Source organism: Nerophis ophidion, linkage group LG23 (genome assembly GCF_033978795.1).
Source record: "Nerophis ophidion isolate RoL-2023_Sa linkage group LG23, RoL_Noph_v1.0, whole genome shotgun sequence".
Taxonomy (NCBI): Eukaryota; Metazoa; Chordata; class Actinopteri; order Syngnathiformes; family Syngnathidae; genus Nerophis; species Nerophis ophidion.
Genome location: NC_084633.1, coordinates 1,642,312 through 1,665,059, shown reverse-complemented (window position 1 = coordinate 1,665,059; position 22,748 = coordinate 1,642,312). Strand labels below are relative to the sequence as shown.

The window sequence follows — 22,748 nt, the reverse complement described above, 5'->3', positions numbered from 1 at the left end:
CTAGTTAGCATGTTTAGCACGCCCGCGTCTATCTGTCCAAAACGGCCCGATGTGTCCATATCCAGAAGTGTCTGGCGGTCGTACGTGATCACGGAGTGACCACGATGCGAGCCAGCCATGAAGTCTGCAGAACTGTCCGGCATTTCCGCCAAATGTTCCATCTTTAGCAAGAGCACCGCAGTGTCGCAGCCCGTCCGGGCGCCGCCATCTTGCATTTATGGTAGCAAGCACAACAACAAAAAACAAAACAACAACAACGCTATATGATAAACACAAGATAATAGTACTAAAGCAACCATACACATACATACATACATACATTCATTCAACCATGCAAAACCCAACAGTAGACTACCCCACATGAGGCATTAAAGATATGTGGTTAATAGGTAAGTTTTCAGTTTATTTTTGAAGTTGGAGAATGGATACAGCATCTTGAGTCTCTCATTAAGCTGGTTCCAAATCTTTGGTTCCCTGCATACGACACTAGGAGCGGTACAAACCAGTAGACAATGTTTACCTGTTATTAGATCTAAGTTACGAGTGTTGTGGGCATGCTGGGGATGGTAGATAGGAACCAAGCTACAGAGCCTAAGATTCAGCCTGTAAATGACTTGATAGGTTAAACAAGCATTTTGATAAATATTGAACTCTGTCAGTCTTAAGAGATGATATTTATGAAATAGATGACGAGTTGGGGCATTAAACTTGGACCATGACAGGGCCCGTATAATTTTCTTTTGCATGAATTCTAATTTATGAAGGTAGGTAGGAAAGGTGTTACACCAGATGATATTACAGTAGTTTAGATGTGGTTCAAAGAGAGTTTTGTATAAGGTAAGTAGAGCATAAAGAGGAAAATAATGGCGAAGGTGAAAGAACAGGCCAACATATTTGGATAAGACGGAATCAGTCAACCCTTGAGTGATGTGTTTGGATTTAAAGAAACCCAGACTTAACCGTGTCGTACTCCTACTCTGTCTCCACTCATGAGGATTATCTGTGTTCCAATGGTTTTACAGTCGGTTATTTTTAGCTGATTAAATGATGCAGACGAGCACTGTCATCTTTCCTCTCCACGCGCATGTCTTTGGAAAGACTGAGAACGATGGTTGTTGGAACACTTCAGTCGTACATAAGTCATTCTCACATGTATTCTTCAGTCAAGCTGGTTTCAGATGACTGTATCACATTTGGAACTGAGAGTACGTGTAACCACACGCACTTTTATGCTCAAGCTCCAATCCTCTTAGGTCACACACCAGACGATAGACACAGACTGTACACAAACACTTGTGACATTTCACTGGTCAGGTGAACCTGGAAGTGTGTCTTTACAGTATCCAGTCATGGTCAAAGGTTTACATACACTTGTAAAGAACATAATGTCATTGCTGCCTTGAGTTTCCAATTATTTCTACAACTCTTATTTTTTTGTGATAGAGTGATTGGAGCACATACTTGTTGATCACAAAAAAAATTCATGAAGTTTGGTTCTTTTTTGAATTAATTATGGGTCTACTGAAAATGTGAGAAAATCTGCTGGGTCAAAAGTATACATACAGCAATGTTAATATTTGGTTACATGTCCCTTGGCAAGTTTCACTGCAATAAGACACTTTCGGTAGCCATCCACAAGCTTCTGGCAAGCTTCGGGTTGAACTTTTGACCACCCCTCTTGACAAAATTGGTGCATTACAGCTAATTTTGTTAGTTTTCTGACAAGGACTTGTTTCTTCAGCATTTGTCCACACATTTAAGTCAGGACTTTGGTAAGGCCATTCTAAAACCTTAATTCTAGCCATTCTTTTACCATTTTTGAGGTGTGTTGGGGTCATTGTCCTGTTGGAACACCCAACTGCGCCCAACACCCAACCTCCGGGCTGATGATTTGAGGTTGTCCTGAAGAATTTGGAGGTAATCCTCCTTTTTCATTTTCCCATTTACTCTCTGAAAAGCACCAGTTCCATATGCAACAAAACAGGCCCAGAGTATATTACTACCAGCACCATGCTTAACGGTAGGTCTGGCGTTCCTGGGATTAAAGGCCTCACCTTTTCTCCTTCAAACATATTGCTGGGTATTGTTGCCCAACAGCTCGATTTTTGTTTCATCTGATATCACACAGACAAAGATCAAATCTTCAGGAGGAACGTTCTGTGGTAGACCCATAATAAATTCATAAAAGACCCAAATTTCATGAATGTTTTTTGTGACCAACACTCTATCACAAAAAATAAGAGTTGTAGAAATTATTGGAAACTCAAGACAGCCATGACATTATGTTCTTTACAGGTGATGTAAACTTAAACCACGACTGTATGATTAGGTTCCTTGCCATTGAAACATTAGTATGTTCATTCACAATCTTGGTAGTACAGAATAACAAAGTCCTTGCTAAATAATGAGTGTCGATGAACCTGAGTGAGAACATTAAAAGTTCAACTGCGTGACAATATTTGGGTAGCAATTTCTAAACTTCCCTGTACACATGAAAATATGGTTCCATTCAGCAAAATGCAGTTACAACAATCGTGTTGAGTTTGATCCAGGCAGCCAGGCCTGACCGTGGTAAATGAATGTTCACAAATTAAAAAAATATTTCCATAGTTAAAACAAAAAAACTGTTTACGACCTCTTCGATATGTTTTTCATTATTAGAACCGCTCATGAAACATGAAATAAAACTTTCATAGAGTAGCCTGGAGTGTTTTCTACTGTGCAGTATTGTAGGCTCACTGGTAGCCACAGGATCTGTTCCTTCAAGCATCAAAGAGCCATTTTCCACCAAAAGTTCAGGAACTTTAAGTTCATTGTTCTTAAGTTCCAAAACCTGAGGGTTCCTGCTAACTTTATGCAAACGTTTATACAATATCAGTCTGATAAAGATTGGAGAACCTACTCAGTGGCCTAGTGGTTAGAGTGTCCGCCCTGAGATCGGTAGGTTGTGAGTTCAAACCCTGGCCGAGTCATACCAAAGACTATAAAAATGGGACCCATTACCTCCCTGCTTGGCACTCAGCATCAAGGGTTGGAATTGGGGGTTAAATCACCAAAAATGATTCCCGGGCGTGGCACCGCTGCTGCCCACTGCTCCCCTCACCTCCCAGGGGGTGAACAAGGGGATGGGTCAAATGCAGAGGACTAATTTCACCACACCTAGTGTGTGTGTGCCAATCATTGGTACTTGGACTTAACTTTAGAACATTTGTCCCCAACCACCAATCCGTGACGTATTTGCTAGAAACAATAATTGATTTATAAACTACTGCACTTTCTCCGACTTAACTTTCACCTGTCCCACTAAATGCATAAATAAGCTTACTAATAGATGTGTATCACAACCCCTTTGTTATAGTACGTGGGACAATGCACATTAATGGACATATAACATTTTAATGTGCCAGATTGTAGCCAAATGCCAATTTTTCATGCTCATGTTTTCACTGTTTTTATTTGCCACATGTGGAAAGCCGGTCCGTGAAAATTACGCTGACATTAAACTGGTCCCTGGTGGAAAAAAGGTCGGGGAAGCCTGGTTTAGAATATTTCTCCAATGACACCATGTAAACAAACTAATGCTAACGACGCTAGCTTCCTTACATTAAGGTAGCTCATACAAATATGCATGACAAATCTCCTACAGACATCACACATGGGATGGTTTAGCAAGTATGAATTGTTTTAATTATATTGTAAAACTTGCAAACATTGCTTGGCGTGATGAATGAAGAATCATTTTGAGCAGAACGCTATGGATGGTTTTACAAAGGCATTAAAAGAGGAAGTCCATTTTCAACCAACAACACCTGTAGTGAGGGAACACGTCCAAAATATGGTGCCATAGCACTGTGAATTGTTTTAGTTATATTGTAAAACTTGCAAACATTGCATAGAGTGATGAATGAAGAATCATTTTGAGTATAATGCTATGGACAGTTTTACAAAGGCATTAAAAGAGAAAGTACATTTTCGACCCGCAACACCTGCAGTGACCAAACACGTCCAAAAGAGAGTGCCATAGCACAAACAATAACACCTTTGCAATGTCTCTGCTTGAGTTTAATGAAAACTATAGAACTCAAAAGATTATGGTCGTTAGTAAATAAAGTTAAAGACAGTTAGTAATACTAACATAGGCACTTGTAAACGTGTTAGGATGTTAGCTAATGCTAATGACGCTAACTTGATTACATTATGATAGAACGTACAAATACGTATGAAAACACTCCACCAGACTTTACACATGGAACAGTTTTATTGACTAAAAATTGTTTTAGTTATATTGTAAACTAACGTGAAAGAAGTATCCTTTCTAGCAGAAACACTATGGATGAATAATAAACAGATGGGATTTATACTTTTGGTTGAAGACACGAAACAGCAAATACATTTCCAACCCGCAGCTCGTGCAGTGAGCAAACTCATCCAAAAGATGGCACTATTGCATAAATACTAACACACCATTTCAGTGGCTCTGTCCGCGTTAGATGAAAACTATTTGTTTATTACAAAACCTTATATCCATTAGCGAAGAAATATCCATAAATTAGCCGCACCATTTTATAAGCAGTGGGGTCCAAAGCGTGGGAAAAATGTGGGGGCTTATAGTTCAGAAAGTACTTTTTTCTGCAGTTTATTAGCAATAATACTGATGTGACACACTTCTATGAGAGGCTTCATGCAGACTATACAAAGTCATTTTGTGTAATAAATATTTTTGCAAACATCATATTGGTGGTGTGCTGAGAAACTGAAAGTAGGGCTGGGCGATATGGCTATTTTTAATATCGCGATATTTTTAGGCCATGTCACGATACACATATATATCTCGATATTTTGCCCTAGCCTTGAATGAACACTTGATGCATAAAATCACAGCAGTATGATGATTCTATGTGTCTACATTAAAACATTCTTGTTCACACTGCATGAATATATGCTCATTTTAAACTATCAGGCAGAGAGGGAAATCACAACTAAGTCAATTGACCAAAACTGTATTTGATTAAATAGTTATTAAGCAGTGGCACAAACATTCATGTCGTTTCAAAACAGAAAGTGCAAGATTGTCGGAGACATTTTAAAACAAGCTATTATTGCACTTTTGTGCATGATGTCACTAAGATGACCTATCAAAACAACACTAAATTAAAATGCACTTTTTGTACAGAACGCCACTACAATAATTTAAAACAAATCAAGTGCACTTTTGTGCATGATGTCACGCAAGATGTTTTAACAACTGTTAAATAAAAATGAGCTGGATAATAGGAAATCAAATCGCTATTTGGGAGTCTACTACGGACGTTATCTCCTTATGTTTTTTACAATTTTTTTCATACGGTTTTGATGTGGAAATGTTTGCCTCGGCATTTTGTTAGTGTGGCACCGAATGGAGATGTTGACATGCGGAGTATGCACTCTTCATTCTTTAGCAGGTGAATTTGAAAATTCACCTGCTTCAAAATCGATTTTTATTTTTCAATTCAACACGATTCAAAAACGATTTTTTTCCAGATTTAAAAGGAGTCTCTATTCATTCAATACATAGGATTTCAGCAGGATCTACCCCAGTCTGCTGACATGCAAGCAGAGTAGTAGATTTTTGTAAAAAGCTTTTATAATTGTAAAGGACAATGTTTTATCAACTGATTGCAATAATGTACATTTGTTTTAACTATTAAACGAACCAAAAATATGACTTATTTTATCTTTGTGAAAATATTGGATACAGTGTGTTGTCAAGCTTATGAGATGCGATGCAAGTGTAAGCCACTATGACACTATTGTTCTTTTTTTATTTTTATAACTGAATGAATGAATGAATGTCTAATGATAATGTAAAGGAGGGATTTTTAATCACTGCTATGCCGAAATTATAACTAATATTGATACTGTTGTTGATAATATTCATTTTTGTTTCATTACTTTTGGTTTGTTCTGTGTTGTGTTTGTGTCTTCTCTCAATTGCTCTGTTTATTGCAGTTCTGAGTGTTGCTGGGTCAGGTTTGGTTTTGGAATTGGATTACATTGTTATGGTATTGCTGTGTATTGTTTTGTTGGATTGATTAAAAAAAAGTCTATTTTTCAAAAATGAAAATCGATTCTGAATCGCACAACGTGAGAATCGCAATTCATATTCGAATCGATTTTTTCCCACACACCTAGCGTATACGTATGTGACGTATGTAAGAAAGAGCCTGTAGTGTGATGCCAGCAGCTAAAAGCAATAGCGTGAGAACGTATACTCGAATATCACAATATAGTCATTTTCTATATCGCACAGAGACAAACCCGTGATATATCGATATATCGCCCACCCCTAACTGAAAGTTTGTAAAAGATTGGAGCTTCAGAGGTTCAGCTCGACTAAACACCGCCTCACCTCAGATTTCTATGTTTTGATCATAAAATTTACCCCGTATGGGACAAGCGGTAGAAAATGGATGGATGGACTATCATAACATTTGCAAATTTGGCAATGTTTCCCTACTTTGCCCGACAGAAGATATATTTGGAACACAAAATAAATGCTCAATCTGTGTGTTTTGAACTGTAGAAAATACTGAAGCGCTGTACACAGACAGACCTACACCGATGGAGGAGAGAGAGGAGGAGCGAGGCATCATGGGAGAAGAGCAAGTCGCTGAGGAAAAGAGTGAAGAACAACTGGAGAGCACGGACACCAAGAATTCAATCAAAGAAGAAGAAACAAATGGCGTGGAGGTCCATGCTGAGGTGGAGGAGAAGCGAAAGGAGAAAGGAATGGAGGAAGGGGAGATGAAGAAAGAGGTGGAGCTGGAAACTGAGGTGAAGACGGAGCTGTGCCAGCTGGTGCCGGGCCTGCAGATGAGCTTCATCCACAGCGGCGACTTGTTTGGCTATGTGGGCATTGAGGCAGTGCTGGACCAGATGAGACGCAAGACCATGAAGGCCGGCTTTGAGCTCAACGTCATGGTTGTCGGTGAGTGCTCATTTATTTCTATTAGTGAAGTGAATTATATTTATATAGCACTTTTTCTCTAGATACTCAAAGTGCTTTACGTAGTGAAACCGAATATCTAAGTTACATTTAAACCAGTGTGGGTGGCACTGGGAGCAGGTGGGTAAAGTGTCTTGCCCATGGACACAACGGCAGTGACTAGGATGGCGGAAGTGGGGATCGAACCTGTAACCCTCAAGTTGCTGGCACGGCCGCTCTGGTTTGTAAATGTGAAAATTAGATATTGGGTTTCACTATGTAAAAAGCGCTATGAGTCACTAGAGAAAAAGCGCTATATAAGTATAATTCACTTCACTTCACTCTACCAACCGAGCTATACCGCCCCACGTTTACGTTTGGTTTTAAATTTCTCTCATTAAAATGGTCATGAATGGATTTCTCCATAATACTACGTGCAATTGTTCATTTTGCTGGGATAAAACCACATACCTAACTTTTATTTGATATTCTTACTTTTCTGATATACAGCTCTACTTTGTTTTAGTTTTTTGCTAAAAATGTTGCCTTGGTTTTCGCATACCGTCTTAATTCCCATAAAGCCAAGCATTGCATGTTCCAAATTAGTCCATTTTACGAGACTGCAAAATAAGTCACATGGGGCTAGTGTTGTCCCGATACCAATATTTTGGTACCACTACCTAAATTATTTCGATACTTTTCAGTAATTTTCGATACCTTTCCAAATAAAGGAGACCACAAAAAATTGCAGCTTTATTTGAACAAACATTTTAGGATAAATTAAACATATGTTTCTTTTTGCAAGTTTGTCCTTAAATAAAATAGTGAACATACTAGACAACGTGTCTTTTAGTAGTAAGTAAAAAAACAAAGGCTCCTAATTTAGTCTGCTGACGTATGCAGTAACATATTGTGTCATTTATCATTCTATACGCTTCCGTACTTAGTATCACTACAGTAGATGTCAGGTGTAGATCCACCCATGGCGTTTGTTTACATTCAATAGCTCACCACCGTCCCCACTAATGACGCCGGTGAGCTACAGTGTATAGTGAAGCATGTTTTGCTTTTTCTCGTCCTGCAGGGATGATACTTGTAAGAAACGTACTTTATTTGTCGCCATTGGAGACGAGGATTAGCGATTAAGAAGTAGTTAAAACACTAGCCATGTCTTTAATCACCTTTTTATTGGAGGTGTTCCAGTGTTATAGGTTCACCTTTATCCTTACTTTTTAAGCCAACATGGTTCCGTTCTCCCTTTTCTGTCTACGCGCTGTCTGCTTGTAAGTACTCCGTGATTGTGCGCTGCCGAACATGCTCCTCTGCTCGTAAACCAGCAATGACGTGACGGACGACAGGGGTGAGGGGGGGCATAGAGGCGGTATAGTACCTAATACGATTAATTAGTATCGTGTTATTTTGCTAATACCGGTAAACTGTACAAGCTTACATGAGGCCAAACAAAGTTGTGAGTGTCAGTACTTTGATGAAGAAGGTGAGAAACAAGTTTGAATTCAAGAAAAACTAGCCAAGTATGAATGTGGCTCTTCCCTCAGCTCCTCTCTCTCTGCTCATCGCTGTCTTTGCCAACTTAACCTCTAAAGCATGGGTGTCAAACTCTGGCCCGCGGGCCAAATTTGGCCCGCCGTTTAATTTATCTTGGCCCTTGAGGCGATATCAATTTAGCATTAGGGCTGGCCCGCCGGTGTTATACAGCGTCCGTGCCGCTGTAACACCGCATTCACCGCTAATACTCATACTTGCCGACCCTCCTAATTTTCCCGGTAAACTCCCGAAGTTCAGTGCCCCTCCCGAAAATCTACCGGGGCAACCATTCTCCCGAATTTCTACCGATTTCCACCTGAACAACTATATTGGGGGCGTGCATTTAAGGAACTGCCTTTAGCGTTCTCTGCAACCTGTCGTCACGTCCACTTTTCCTCCATACTAACAGCGTGTCACATAATATTTGTGGCTTTTACACACACATGCACAAGTGAATGCAAGGCATACTTGGTCAACAGCCATACAGGTCACACTGGGGGTGGCCGTTGTTGAGACGCATTTTTTGTGCCGTCTCACCCGGGCCGGGAGCAGGAACACAATTCGAGGAGGCAGGAGTTGAGTCAAGTAGAAGTATTTTATTGAACGCAATCTGCAGAGAGCGGAGATCGTACAGTACACTTGAACAGTAGTACCAGTAAAACCCAAAGCTTTTATTTGGTACACTCTGTACTGTGAGACATGTAGCCTTGTACACTCATTACCGTATAAACAACTTTAGCACTGTTACAAATATGCGCCACAATGTGAACCCACACCAAACAAGAATGACAAACACATTTCGGGTGAACATCCGCACCGTAACACAACAGAAGAAATACCCAGAACCCCTTGCAGCACTAACTCTTTCGGGAAACTTCCAGCAAACTGACCAATAATTAACGTTTTATTCATGCATTTTCTCTTGCTACTTCAAGGCTTGAATGTTTGGTTCATTCATTATTGTTATTTTATTTTCAAATGTATTATTAGCCTTCGGAAAAAAAAATTATATTTACCTCAGAAGATTTCAAATAGAAAAAAAGGCATACAATTTTTACTTAAATTTTATTTGATATGCCATTGATATTTTTATAATTATTATTATTATTATTATTATTTGAAACTGGATTTTGCATGTCACTAAAGTTATAAAAGCCTTGCTTGTTCAATATTTATTGCAAAACTTGTTTGGGTCCCTATTAAAAGGTTAATTTGTTAAACCTTGGCCCGCGGCTTTGTTTCGTTTAAAATTTTGGCCCACTCTGTATTTGAGTTTGACACCCCTGCTCTAAAGGCTTAGTTTAGCTCTTATTTCCAAAATTGTGGACACTACTGAATTGGGGTATTTTGTGCTTATGTGGACACTTATACTGCCATCTCGTGGTGTCAGAAGAGTATTGCATACAATGGAATTTCGAAAAAAAAAGTGTAAAAATAAGAATTAGCATGTCACTAAACATGAAGTACACGTTTGTTACTTATGGACTAAGTACATCATATAAAAAGATGATTCTTAGTTTTTATTCTAATTAGGGTCCAAAAAGCCCAAGTAACAAAGAGAAATAAAAAAAGCATGTAAACAAACAGCTTGGGCCTTAGGAGGTTAAAGGGGAACTGCACTTTTTTGGGGAATTTTGCCTATCATTCACAATCACTGTGAGAGACAAGAACACACATGTCTTTTTTATAATGATTTTAAAGATGATAAAAAAAAAAAATACTTGAAAGATGTGGCATTTGGAAGTCCCCGTTGTAGCCTTCATAGCCCTCTAAAGCCGAGTTTCAAAAAACACATATTTGGGTTAAAACAATCTCCATCCATACAAGTGCAGTTTAAAAAATGTCTAAGACTACACACAAACGCATACACTTGCTGTCATGTACATTTTGTCCAATCCGAAGTCTGAAAAACGCAGAAATATCTGACTTTCTCTATACATCTCTAATTCTCTATTTTTTGGGGGGGAATTTTCTTCAGTTCGGTTTTCGTCCGACTAATTTGAACAGATCCCTAATTAAAATGAAAGGTGCCCATGTACTGCGCCACTGTATTCTCTCTTGGCTCTTGGCAAAGACGGTCACACTCCCTCGCCTATCCAGGTTATAAAAAAAATTCTCAGCCCCAGTAAGTGCCTCCTCCCCCACAGGAGCCCACTCTGAGACGGTCATTTTTTTAAACTTATTCTCCCCCGGCGTCTACCTTTTTCCCACCTTTAACGGAGCACCGTAGTGGCGATCCATCACCATTCTTCTCCTGTCTACTTGTACAATGTTCATGCATTCACGATTTTCATACCATAACATTATTTTAGCAAAGTAAAGGCATGGTTGTGCAAGTCGAGTGTTGCATGGACACCCAGCAAGTCAATGCAGTTCAATTCAAAAACGTTTATTTGTCCCTGGGGCACAAATATAAGCACGAAAAGCAGCAAAAATTGCAGCAAACATAACAAAGACTTAGACTTCCTTTTTATTGTCATTCAAATTTGAACTTTACAGTACAAATGAGAAATACATTTCATTGCATTAGCTCTTTGTAGTGCAGGATAAAAAAAACAATAAGGTGCAGATATAAATAAATAGATTGCTGTACAGATAAATACATTGCACTTTTTCATATGCATCCAGGTTTATGGATGTACAGTATGTTATATTGTCTTTTTTTATTCCAGCGAGTCAATCCATTTTGGGTGGAGTTGAGGGGATAATTTAATTATGATGCAATCAAGAGTCTTACGGCCTGATTTTCCAGAATTATCCTAGTAAATGTTTCTAATACCATCTGAATCGCTCCCACTGTATAGTATTTTTTTCTTTTTTCTACTCCTTCACTCTAACTTTCCTCATCCACGAATCTTTCATCCTCGCTCAAATTAATGGGGAAATCGTTGCTTTCTCGGTCCGAATCGCTCTCGCTGCTGGTGGCCATGATTGTAAACAATGTTCAGATGTGAGGAGCTCCACAACCCGTGACGTCACGCACACATTGTCTGCTACTTCCGGTACAGGCAAGGCTTTTTTATTAGCGACCAAAAGTTGCAAACTTTATCATCGATGTTCTCTACTAAATCCTTTCAGCAAAAATATGGCAATATCGCGAAATGATCAAGTATGACACATAGAATGGACCTGCTATCCCCGTTTAAATAAGAAAATCTCATTTCAGTAGGCCTTTAAGGCCATGCCGAATAAGGCATTAATAAGAACTTAATGACTAGTTAAGAGCCAATATGTCACTAATTTGCATGTTAATAAGCAACTAATTAATGGTGAATATGATCCCCATACTAAGGTGTTACCATGTTTTTTTACTGGTGCACAAAATGAACCGAGCATGAACATCACCTTGTTCAAACAAAAAAAGCAACACAGTGCATAAACTCACAACAAATGACACAGCTGCAAATCAGTCAGCTGTTGCTGCATCCGTAATATGCCGATAGGGAGAAGTTGTATTTACACGATGAGTCGGGTGTGTTTTGACCTCCGCCGAACCCCTGAGGCCGACTCACCGAACCCCTAGGGTTCGATCAAACCCAGGTTAGGAACCACTGATATATATATATATATATATATATATTTATATATATATATATATATATATATATATATATATATATATATGTATACTGTATGTATGTGTGTGTGTGTATATGTTTATATATATGTATGTGTATAAATATGTATGTATAAATATGTGTATATGTATATTTGTGTTTGAGCCTTTTTACAGAAAATGTATGCATTATTGCTGATTATGCAAATTATATGATGATATCATATTGACAGCACCCCGGCCAGGACCCCACCGCTATAAGTATTTTGGTGAAACGCCGTTCATGATCAATCATGAAAAATAGATGCCATTATCTACCCTACACTCTGAATTGGTTAGTTGTAGCTCTAACAAAACTTTTTCCCTTTCATTGTCGTTGTTCATTAGCGATAAAGAAAATTAACAAGCCAAATTCTTCCTCCTCCTTTTCGAACATGTTGAAAAGAGAAACTGGAAATTGTGATGTATCATGTTGTATGCTTGCATGTTCGAAATAAACTCAAACTCAAACTCAAAAAAATTGTTGACTGGAAGACACCGCTCCTAGTGTTTCAGCAGAGAACTGCACGTCACAGTCCCAATGCAGAAATTTTAACAAATTGTAGTGACTGTGTAGAACGTGGGTGTCAAACTCCTTTTTACCTTTTAAAATGGTAGCTCAGTCGCCACAGTTTTACAATAAGATTTAAAGATTTTTTTTACAGCATGTTACTGTAAATGGGTAAGCAGTATTATGTTTTTTTATTGTAATATTCTGGCAACTGAAATACCAGTTTTTTTACTATATAATCTGTGTACAATTCAATGCTTAACCGAAGACAGCTGGCACTCCACTCGGCGACGGAAAGTTTCTGTGAGTATGGCTTCCTGCGCTTCGTGCACTTTACTCATGGATAGGTTGGCTTTGCTAGAGAGCCGTGTCCGCCAGTTGGAGCAGTGTAATTTCGTAACTTTAGATGTTGCGGACACATCTGCTAGCGTTAGCTGTAGCGAGCTAACTAGCCCAGCCTGTAGCAGCCCTAACCGGCCTACAAGCTACGGTGTACCGGTTGAGACGCATAATAGATTTAGCCCTTTAGCTAGTCCTACACCCCAGTCTACCGGGCACCACACTTTAGTTATAGGGGACTCCATCACCCGAAACATAAAGCTTAGCAAACCAGCCACAATTAAGTGTATTCCCGGGGGCAGAGCACCTGACATTGAAGCTAATCTTAGGGAGCTAACTCGCAACAGGTCTAGTAAGCACGTACGGCAGGCTAACCGCACCACTAGTTATGCGAATATAGTAATACACGTTGGCTCCAAAGACAAACATAGCCAGGGCTTGTAATCTCGCCAGAAAGATGTCCAGGCATCGAGTAATTGTCTCTGGCCCCCTGCCTGGGAGAGGCAATGATGAGAGATATAGCAGATTAGTCTCTCTTAACAGGTGGCTGGATAGCTTCTGCAGACAACAGGGATTTACGTTTATTGATAATTGGCCCTCTTTCTGGGGCAAACCTGGCTTGCTGAGGAGAGACGGCCTTCACCCTAACCAGGAAGGCGCTATCCTCTTGTCTCGGAACATAGACTTCGCATTGAGCCACATTTGACTAACTGCACTAGAGCAAGCCCGGTCACAGGCAATTACAGAGCCTGCTAGCCTGGGTATGGAGTCAGTTAAGTTAGAACTAGCCAGCGCCAGGCTGGATGATCCCTGTACACATAGCAATTTTCGTAGAATAATACACAACTCACAAAATGTTTTTTCTACTGTGTCTATGACTTCGTCAGAGTTAGACATGCGTTCTACTGAGGTGGCAAATTATGATGCGTTCAGTTTATCGCAGTGCCAAGTAGACAATCTGAAAATTCCCGTCATATCAATTCCTAGATATGGTCGTAATTATTTTAAGTACACTGCGCATAATAAACGCAACATTATTAATATTGCTACTACGGATAATTTTATCAACAACTCCTTAAAACAGCCCACTACCTATAATATGGGCTTTCTAAACATCAGATCTTTGTCTCCCAAAACGTTATTAGTCAATGAGGTCATTAGAGACAACAACCTTAACGTCATCGGTCTTAGCGAAACCTGGCTTAAACCAGATGACTTTTTTGCGATAAATGAGGCATCCCCTCCTAACTATACGAATGCGCATATTGCCCGTCACCTCAAAAGGGGAGGGGGTGTCGCACTAATATACAACGAAAACTTTAACTTTAGTCCTAACTTAAATAATAAATATAAATCGTTTGAGGTGCTTTCTATGAAGTCTGCCACACCTCTGCCTCTGTGCCTGGCCGTTATCTACCGCCCCCCAGGGCCCTATTCGGACTTTATTAGTGAATTCTCAGAGTTTGTTGCTGATCTAGTGACGCACGCCGATAATATAATTATAATGGGGGACTTTAATATCCACATGAATACCCCATTGGACCCACCGTGCGTGGCGCTCCAGACTATAATTGATAGCTGTGGTCTTACACAAATAATAAATGAACCGACGCATCGCAGCGGTAATACGATAGACCTAGTGCTTGTCAGAGGTATCACCGTCTCCAAAGTTATGATACTCCCGTATACTAAAGTAATGTCCGATCATTACCTTATAAAATTCGAAGTTCAGACTCATGTTCGGCAAGCTAATAATAATAATAACTGCTATAGCAGCCGCAACATTAATGCTGCCACAACGACGACTCTTGCGGACCTACTGCCCTCGGTAATGGCACCGTACCCAAAGTATGTGGGCTCTATTGATAACCTCACTAACAACTTTAACAACGCCCTGCGCGAAACCATTGATAGTATAGCACCGCTGAAGTTAAAAAAGGCTCCAAAAAGGCGTACGCCATGGTTTACTGAAGAAACTAGAGCTCAGAAATTATTATGTAGAAAGCTGGAACGCAAATGGCGCACGACTAAACTTGAGGTGCACCATCAAGCATGGAGTGATAGTTTAATAACTTATAAACGCATGCTTACCTTAGCTAAAACTAATTATTACTCAAATCTCATCCGCATTAATAAAAACGATCCAAAATTTTTGTTTAGTACAGTAGCATCGCTAACCCAACAAGGGACTCCTTCCAGTAGCTCCACCCATTCGGCAGATGACTTTATGAAGTTCTTTAATAAGAAAATTGAACTTATTAGAAAGGAGATTAAAGACAATGCGTCCCAGCTACAACGGGGTTATAGTAACACAGATACGATTGTATATACGGCGGATACTGCAAATATCCAAAATAGTTTCTCTCGTTTTGATGAAATAACATTAGAAGGATTGTTACAACGTGTAAATGGAATAAAACAAACAACATGTTTACTTGACCCACTTCCTGGGAAACTTATCAAGGAGCTTTTTGTATTATTAGGTCCATCAGTGCTAAATATTATAAACTTATCACTTTCCTCGGGCACTGTTCCCGTTGCATTCAAAAAAGCGGTTATTCATCCTCTCCTTAAAAGACCTAACCTCGATCCAGACCTCATGGTAAACTACCGACCGGTGTCTCACCTTCCCTTTATTTCGAAAATCCTCGAAAAAATTGTTGCAGAGCAGCTAAATGAGCACTTAGCGTTTAACAATCTATGTGAAACCTTTCAATCCGGTTTCAGGGCAAATCACTCGACTGAGACAGCCCTCGCAAAACTGACTAATGATCTATTGCTAACGATGGACTCTGATGCGTCATCTATGTTGCTGCTCCTCGATCTTAGCGCTGCTTTCGATACCGTCGATCATAATATTTTATTAGAGCGTATCAAAATACGAATTGGTATTTCAGACTCAGCCCTGTCATGGTTTAACTCTTATCTTACTGATAGGATGCAGTGCGTCTCCTATAACAGTGTGACCTCGGACTATGTTAAGGTAACGTGTGGAGTTCCCCAGGGTTCGGTCCTTGGCCCTGTACTCTTCAGCATCTACATGCTGCCGCTAGGTGACGTCATACGCAAATACGGTATTAGCTTTCACTGTTATGCTGATGACACCCAACTCTACATGCCCCTAAAGCTGACCAACACGCCGGACTGTAGTCAGTTGGAAGCGTGTCTTAATGAAATTAAACAATGGATGTCCGCTAACTTTTTGCAACTTAATGCCAAAAAAACGGAAATGCTGATTATCGGTCCTGCTAGACACCGACCTCTATTTAATAATACAACTTTAACATTTGACAACCAAATAATAAAACAAGGTGACTCTGTAAAAAATCTGGGTATTATCTTCGACCCAACTCTCTCCTTTGAGTCACACATTAAAAGCGTTACTAAAACGGCCTTCTTTCATCTCCGTAATATCGCTAAAATTCGCTCCATTTTGTCCACTAAAGACGCCGAGATCATTATCCATGCGTTTGTTACGTCTCGTCTCGATTACTGTAACGTATTATTTTCGGGTCTCCCAATGTCTAGCATTAAAAGATTACAGTTGGTACAAAATGCGGCTGCTAGACTTTTGACAAGAACAAGAAAGTTTGATCATATTACGCCTGTACTGGCTCACCTGCACTGGCTTCCTGTGCACTTAAGATGTGACTTTAAGGTTTTACTACTTACGTATAAAATACTACACGGTCTAGCTCCAGCCTATCTTGCCGATTGTATTGTACCGTATGTCCCGGCAAGAAATCTGCGTTCAAAAGACTCCGGCTTATTAGTGATTCCTAGAGCTCAAAAAAAGTCTGCGGGCTATAGAGCGTTTTCCGTTCGGGCTCCAGTACTCTGGAATGCCCTCCCGGTAACAGTTCGAGATGCTACCTCAGTAGAAGCATTTAAGTCTCATCTTAAAACTCATCTGTATACTCTAGCCTTTAAATAGACCTCCTTTTTAGACCAGTTGATCTGCCGCTTCTTTTCTTTCTCCTATGTCCCCCCCTCCCTTGTGGAGGGGGTCCGGTCCGATGACCATGGATGAAGTACTGACTGTCCAGAGTCGAGACCCAGGATGGACCGCTCGTCGGGACCCTGGATGGACCGCTCGCCTGTATCGGTTGGGGACATCTCTACGCTGCTGATCCGCTTGAGATGGTTTCCTGTGGACGGGACTCTCACTGCTGTCTTGGAGCCACTATGGATTGAACTTTCACAGTATCATGTTAGACCCGCTCGACATCCATTGCTTTCGGTCCCCTAGAGGGGGGGGGTTGCCCACATCTGAGGTCCTCTCCAAGGTTTCTCATAGTCAGCATTGTCGCTGGCGTCCCACTGAATGTGAATTCTCCCTGCCCACTGGGTGTGAGTTTTCCTTGCCCTTTTGTGGGTTCTTCCGAGGATGTTGTAGTCGTAATGATTTGTACAGTCCTTTGAGACATTTGTGATTTGGGGCTATATAAATAAACATTGATTGATTGATTGATTAACATGCTTTGAAATTACAAATCAAGCTGATGATTAATGTTATTGTTTCTATTTTAACTAAAAAAAGTTAGAAATTTATTATATTTGTTGCATTATTAGATATTTTTAAAGTTTAAAAGATATGCAATGCCGTACTTGTTTTGCATTGCATAAAATGGAAAGAACAAATATATTTTGTAAGAAGTACTTTCATTGTCGTATATTATGTCCAAACTTTCGTGGGCCACATTAAATGATATGGTGGCCCTGGCTTTGAGTTTGGCACCAGCGCATTGAAGCATAAATCAGGGTGAGGAAACATGAGACCTTTAGATTTAAAGTACTTTTTTTTCCCCCTTACTATTGGAACCTTGCAATAATTGTTGGGATCAAAAAAATTGCCCTGATTGACTTTCTGTTTGGATGAAGATATGAGACACTGGAAGACGGATGCCTTTTAAGATGAACAAACCAGAATGTTATTTATGTTGTTTCCGCAGGTCAAAGTGGTTTGGGGAAGTCGACACTAGTCAACACTCTTTTCAAGTCTAAAGTTAGCAGGAAGTCCTGCACACCAAACTATGAGGAGAACATTTCCAAAACAGTCAAGCTGCAGTCAGTGAGCCACAGTGAGTCTCCCCCCCCCCCCCCCCCCCCTCCCACACACACACACACAGTGCTTATCTGTATTCAAAATGTTCTTTTTTGTGTGTGCATTTTGCAGCCTTGTTTTTCTAAAAACATCTCCTATATGGTTCTTAGAGGCTGTAAATGCATGTCAGAGCTACAGGTCACACACTGAAATATACACAAACTCGTGAAGAAAGTGTCAGGCATGCAGAAATGTAGCCATAACATCAGGCTGTCGAGGATGTCAATGCGGTGGGAAGCCTGGATATGGTCATGAAACTGAGGTGTGCGACGACGTCTCCATTTTTTATGCTCCTCCTAACAGTGTCGTTGAGTGATGGGATAATCTGTACAACTTCATAACTTACAACGTTTGACTTTATATGGACAAACGGATTGCATAAAAAGCATATTTGACAATACAGCATTGGGATGCAGAATTTTTGCACTTATCAAACGCTAGGGCGAAAGGAACAAGCCTCGGGTCTTTTTTTGCGGCTGGTTCTGTTACGTACGACAGGGGAAGACGTCACAACGGCCGGGATAAGTTCAATAGGTTTATTAAACTTGATGTTGATGAAGCGGTGGAGTGTGTATGCTACAAAATGTGAATGGAGCAAGTCGATGTGTAGAATTAACAATGTAAATGTTACGAGAATTTGTTGTGTGTTGGATGAATCATTCGTCGGACCAAAGGGGCAAAGCGAGAAGGCAGTCGGTTGGCAAACAAGGGGTTGGGGGCTAGAGAGAAGCAACGAGGTCCATGTCCAAGCAAGGGTCAAGGATCGAGGGAGGCAGTCCAGAATCCAGAGGGCAGTCGAGGCACACAACTCAATCACGGGAAACAGGGGAAACACTGCGGGGATCACAGAGGACATAAGACACTGGCACAGGGAAGGCATAGAGAGAGACCAAGTACGCAGGAGGGAAGCAAGGGACTGGATGCTTACTACGAGGAGTGAAGTACGTTCCGGCACTGGATCTTCGGGTTAGCTGGTCTTTATGCTGTCTGTTTTCATCAAACCCAGTTGCACTGATTAGTGATTGCCTGCAGGCGCGTGACCGCGATGCGGGAAGAGCGAGCAGGGACGTGTCCCGCCACACTTCTAGCAGAGGTGCGGGCAGAGCTTGCAGCAGATTACAAGTGGGCTGCGCATGCGCCGTGACAGGCCCATTTTCATGGGCTTTTAAAACACTGTGGTCGCAATGCTGCTGTTCCGTAGAATGTTTGCTGATATGTGGTGCACACAGCATCCGAAAGGTCTACTTCTCAAGCAGTGAAGAAGTCTCACACGCCATGTTTGTTGAAAACAAGCTCAGAGTTTACGTAAGTAAGGCACGAAGGCGATTTGCACACCCTAACCCACCTGCCGCACAGTACAGGTAATCTTGCCTTATTTGAGTGTTTTGTCTTTACTGATTATCTGGGATATTTTTTCTATGTTATGGGATGTATTCGTGTGATCTCATAATTCAGCCCGATGATAATGATAATACCGTGTTCCCTCGTTTGACGCTGGGGTTACGTTCCAAAAAATACCTGCTTTAAGTGAAATCCGTGCAGGAGAAGTTAATTTTATATATTTTATTTTATTATGTTTATATTTGTTGTTTACACTACCATAATGTCCGGACCATAGGGCGCACCGATTATAAGCTGCACTCCCGATGAATGGTCTATTTTCGATCTTTTGTCATATAATTTGTCATTTATAGGACGCATTAAAGGAGTCATATTATGTATATTTTTTTCTAAATTGAAAACACTTCCTTTTCGTCTACCTAACATGTATGGGTGGTTCTTTGGTCAAAATGTGGCATGGATTATGTTTTACAGATCATTTTAAAGCCGATTTCTGACTGTTGCTCTCGGGTGCGGCCTTTTGTGGGCGGTCTTATTTACGTGGCTCACCTTCGGCAGCGTCTTCTCCCCTTCATCTTTGTTGTAGCGGTGTAGCGTGCAAGGACGGGGGTGGAAGAAGTGTCAAAAGATGGAGCTAACTGTTTTAATGACACTCAGACTTTACTTCAATCAATAACAGAGCAGCATTTCCTCATCCTGAAACAACAACATGGGTCCCTTGAAAAACTGTCCGACCGTAACTCTAATAACCAAACTTGTTTTGGTGAATAATGTAAACTCACTACACCGGTATGTTTTAGCGCTTTTATGGCAAGTTTACTGACAGATATAAGTAAGAACTTTACACTACTTTATATTAGAAATGGCAACAGCGGAGGATGAATGTCCAATAACAACAAAATAGAGAAAAAGAAAAAACCTATCGACTACGTCGTCGGTACAGACTACACAGGCGGATGCGCGCAATTTTTCAGGATTTATGAATATCCCAAATACAGATCAGGAGGTGGGAAAAGTTGCTTTTGCATAATATTGCAGAACAAAATGCATGGCCTTTCCAAAGTCGTGACTTAAATGTGTGGATAGTGCTGAAGAAACAAGTCCATGACAGAAAACCAACACATTTAGTTGAACTGCACCAATTTTGTCAAGAGGAATGGTCAAAAATTCAACCAGAAGCTTGCCAGAAGCTTGTGGATGGCTACCAAAATTGCCTTTTTGCAGTGAAACTTGACAAGGGACATGTAAGCAAATATTAACATTGCTTTATGTATACTTTTGACCCAGCAGATTTGGTCACATTTTCAGTAGACCCATAATAAATTCATAAAAGAACCAAGCTCCATGAATGTTTTTGTGACCAACAAGTATGTACTCCAATCACTCTATCACAAACGAATAAGATTTGTAGAAATTATTAGAAACTCAAGACAGCCATGACATTATGTTCTTTACAACTGTAAACTTTTGACCACGCCTGTATACAGTATGAGGCTTTGATATAGCAACCTACTTCTGCTCTTTCGCTTCCTCGGGATAGCAGCAGAAGCAAGTTTATGAAAGAAGATTCTGAGGAAGTGATGCTTCAACCCTGTATAACAATTTTTTTTTTTTAAAGGTTAAAATACAGAAAGAAATTAGAGGACATGGCCTTACACTGTTTACCATCCCTGCTTCAACTTAAAATACATTTATGTTATTCTCACCTCTAGCTAAATCCTCCTGTCTTTGTGTGTCTAAATGATGGAAACTTCCCTCCAGCTCCAGATCTAGAATTACATATCTGCAGGTCTTGACTGTAACCATTCCCAAGTCAGTTCAGTTTGAGGCCAGCGCCTATAAATTGAGGGGGTGGGGGGGGATTGCGCAATTGTGACCCTCCAGCAACTGTAAAGTCCATCAGGCGTAGTTTATTTCAGTGTGTGTAGCTCTATGGGAGATGACAACACATTACACAGCACCATGGCAGTTTAGAGACTCTGTTTATGTCATCGGCTCCTAAAGAAGAGGGATTCACAGATGCTTGGTTATCCCCGCGGTGGCAGCCAATCTCAGGCAAACACTTTTGGATGTTTCCACCAATGAAGACACTTTCTGCACTGTACTTCTGACATGTAGGACAGTCTAGACAGTGCATGTGGCCCTTTATTGTTAATCTTAATGATTCAGGTACCAGATGTTTGCTCCCCTGCTTCCACTGAAAGGAGATTCCTCCGTGCTGATTCAACATGCCAATGGATTTAAAGGGGAACATTATCACAATTTCTGAATGGTTAAAACCAATAAAAATCAGTTCCCAGTGGCTTATTTTATTTTTCAAAGTTTTTCTCAAAATCACATCACGCAATATACCAAAAAAACGCCTCAAAGTGCCTGATTTACACCATCGCTATATCCACCCGTCCATTGTCCTGTGACATCACTGTGTGAAGCCACCAGAAACAAACATGGCAGATAGTACAGAAAGGTATAGCATAGTAGCTCGGATTCAGACTCGGATTTCAGCGGCGTAAGCGATTCAACAGATTACGCATGTATTGAAACGGATGGTTGGAATGTGGAGGCAGGTACCGAAACCAAATTAAAGAAGAAACAGAAGCTTTTGAGCCATATCACGACAGACAGCGGCACGGGAAGAAGCGCGGACGAATTCGGCGATCGCCTTCTAACCAACGATTGGTATGTGTTTGTTTGGCATTAAATGTGGGTGGAGGGAAAGGCTGGATGCAAATATAGCTACAAATGAGGCATATTGATGCAATATGTACATACAGCGAGCCTAAATAGCATGTTAGCATCGATTAGCTTGCAGTCATGCCGTGACCAAATATGTCTGATTAGCACTCCACATGAGTCGATAACATCAACAAAACTCACCTTTGTGCTTTCGTTGACTTTATCGTTGGAAATGCATCTGCTTTGAGTGTCGCAGGATATCCACACATTCTTGCCATCTCTGTCGTAGCATAGCTGTCGTCGGTAAAGTGTGCAGAACAAACGAGGGACTTTCGCATCTTTTGACCAATGTTGCAACTTGAATCCGTCTCTGTTCGTGTTACACCCTCCGACAACACACCGACGAGGCATGATGTCTCCAAGGTACGGGAAAACAGTCGAAAAAATGGAAAATAACAGCTGATTTGACTTGGTGTGCGGAATGTTTTTGAGAAAATGGCGGGTCGCTTCACGATGTGACGTCACAGGTGAAAGGTCATTGCTCCGACAGGCGAACAATTGAAAGGCGTTTAAATCGCCAAATTCACCCTTTTAGAGTTCGGAAATTGGCTAAAAAAACATATGGTCTTTTTTTCTGCAACATCAAAGTATATATTGACGCTTACATAGGTCT

General features: G+C 40.5%; 1 protein-coding gene across 4 annotated transcripts in view; it reads left to right on the top strand.

The window, feature by feature from the left end:
• The window catches only part of LOC133541488 (neuronal-specific septin-3-like), a 191,569-nt gene that overhangs the window by 147,663 nt on the left and 21,158 nt on the right, over positions 1–22,748 (top strand). For all 4 annotated transcript variants that reach the window (XM_061884930.1, XM_061884931.1, XM_061884933.1 and 1 more), the window contains 2 exons: positions 6,563–6,967; positions 17,907–18,035. In XM_061884930.1, coding sequence (XP_061740914.1) covers positions 6,563–6,967; positions 17,907–18,035 — 534 coding nt within the window. The remainder of the gene's footprint in view (positions 1–6,562; positions 6,968–17,906; positions 18,036–22,748) is intronic.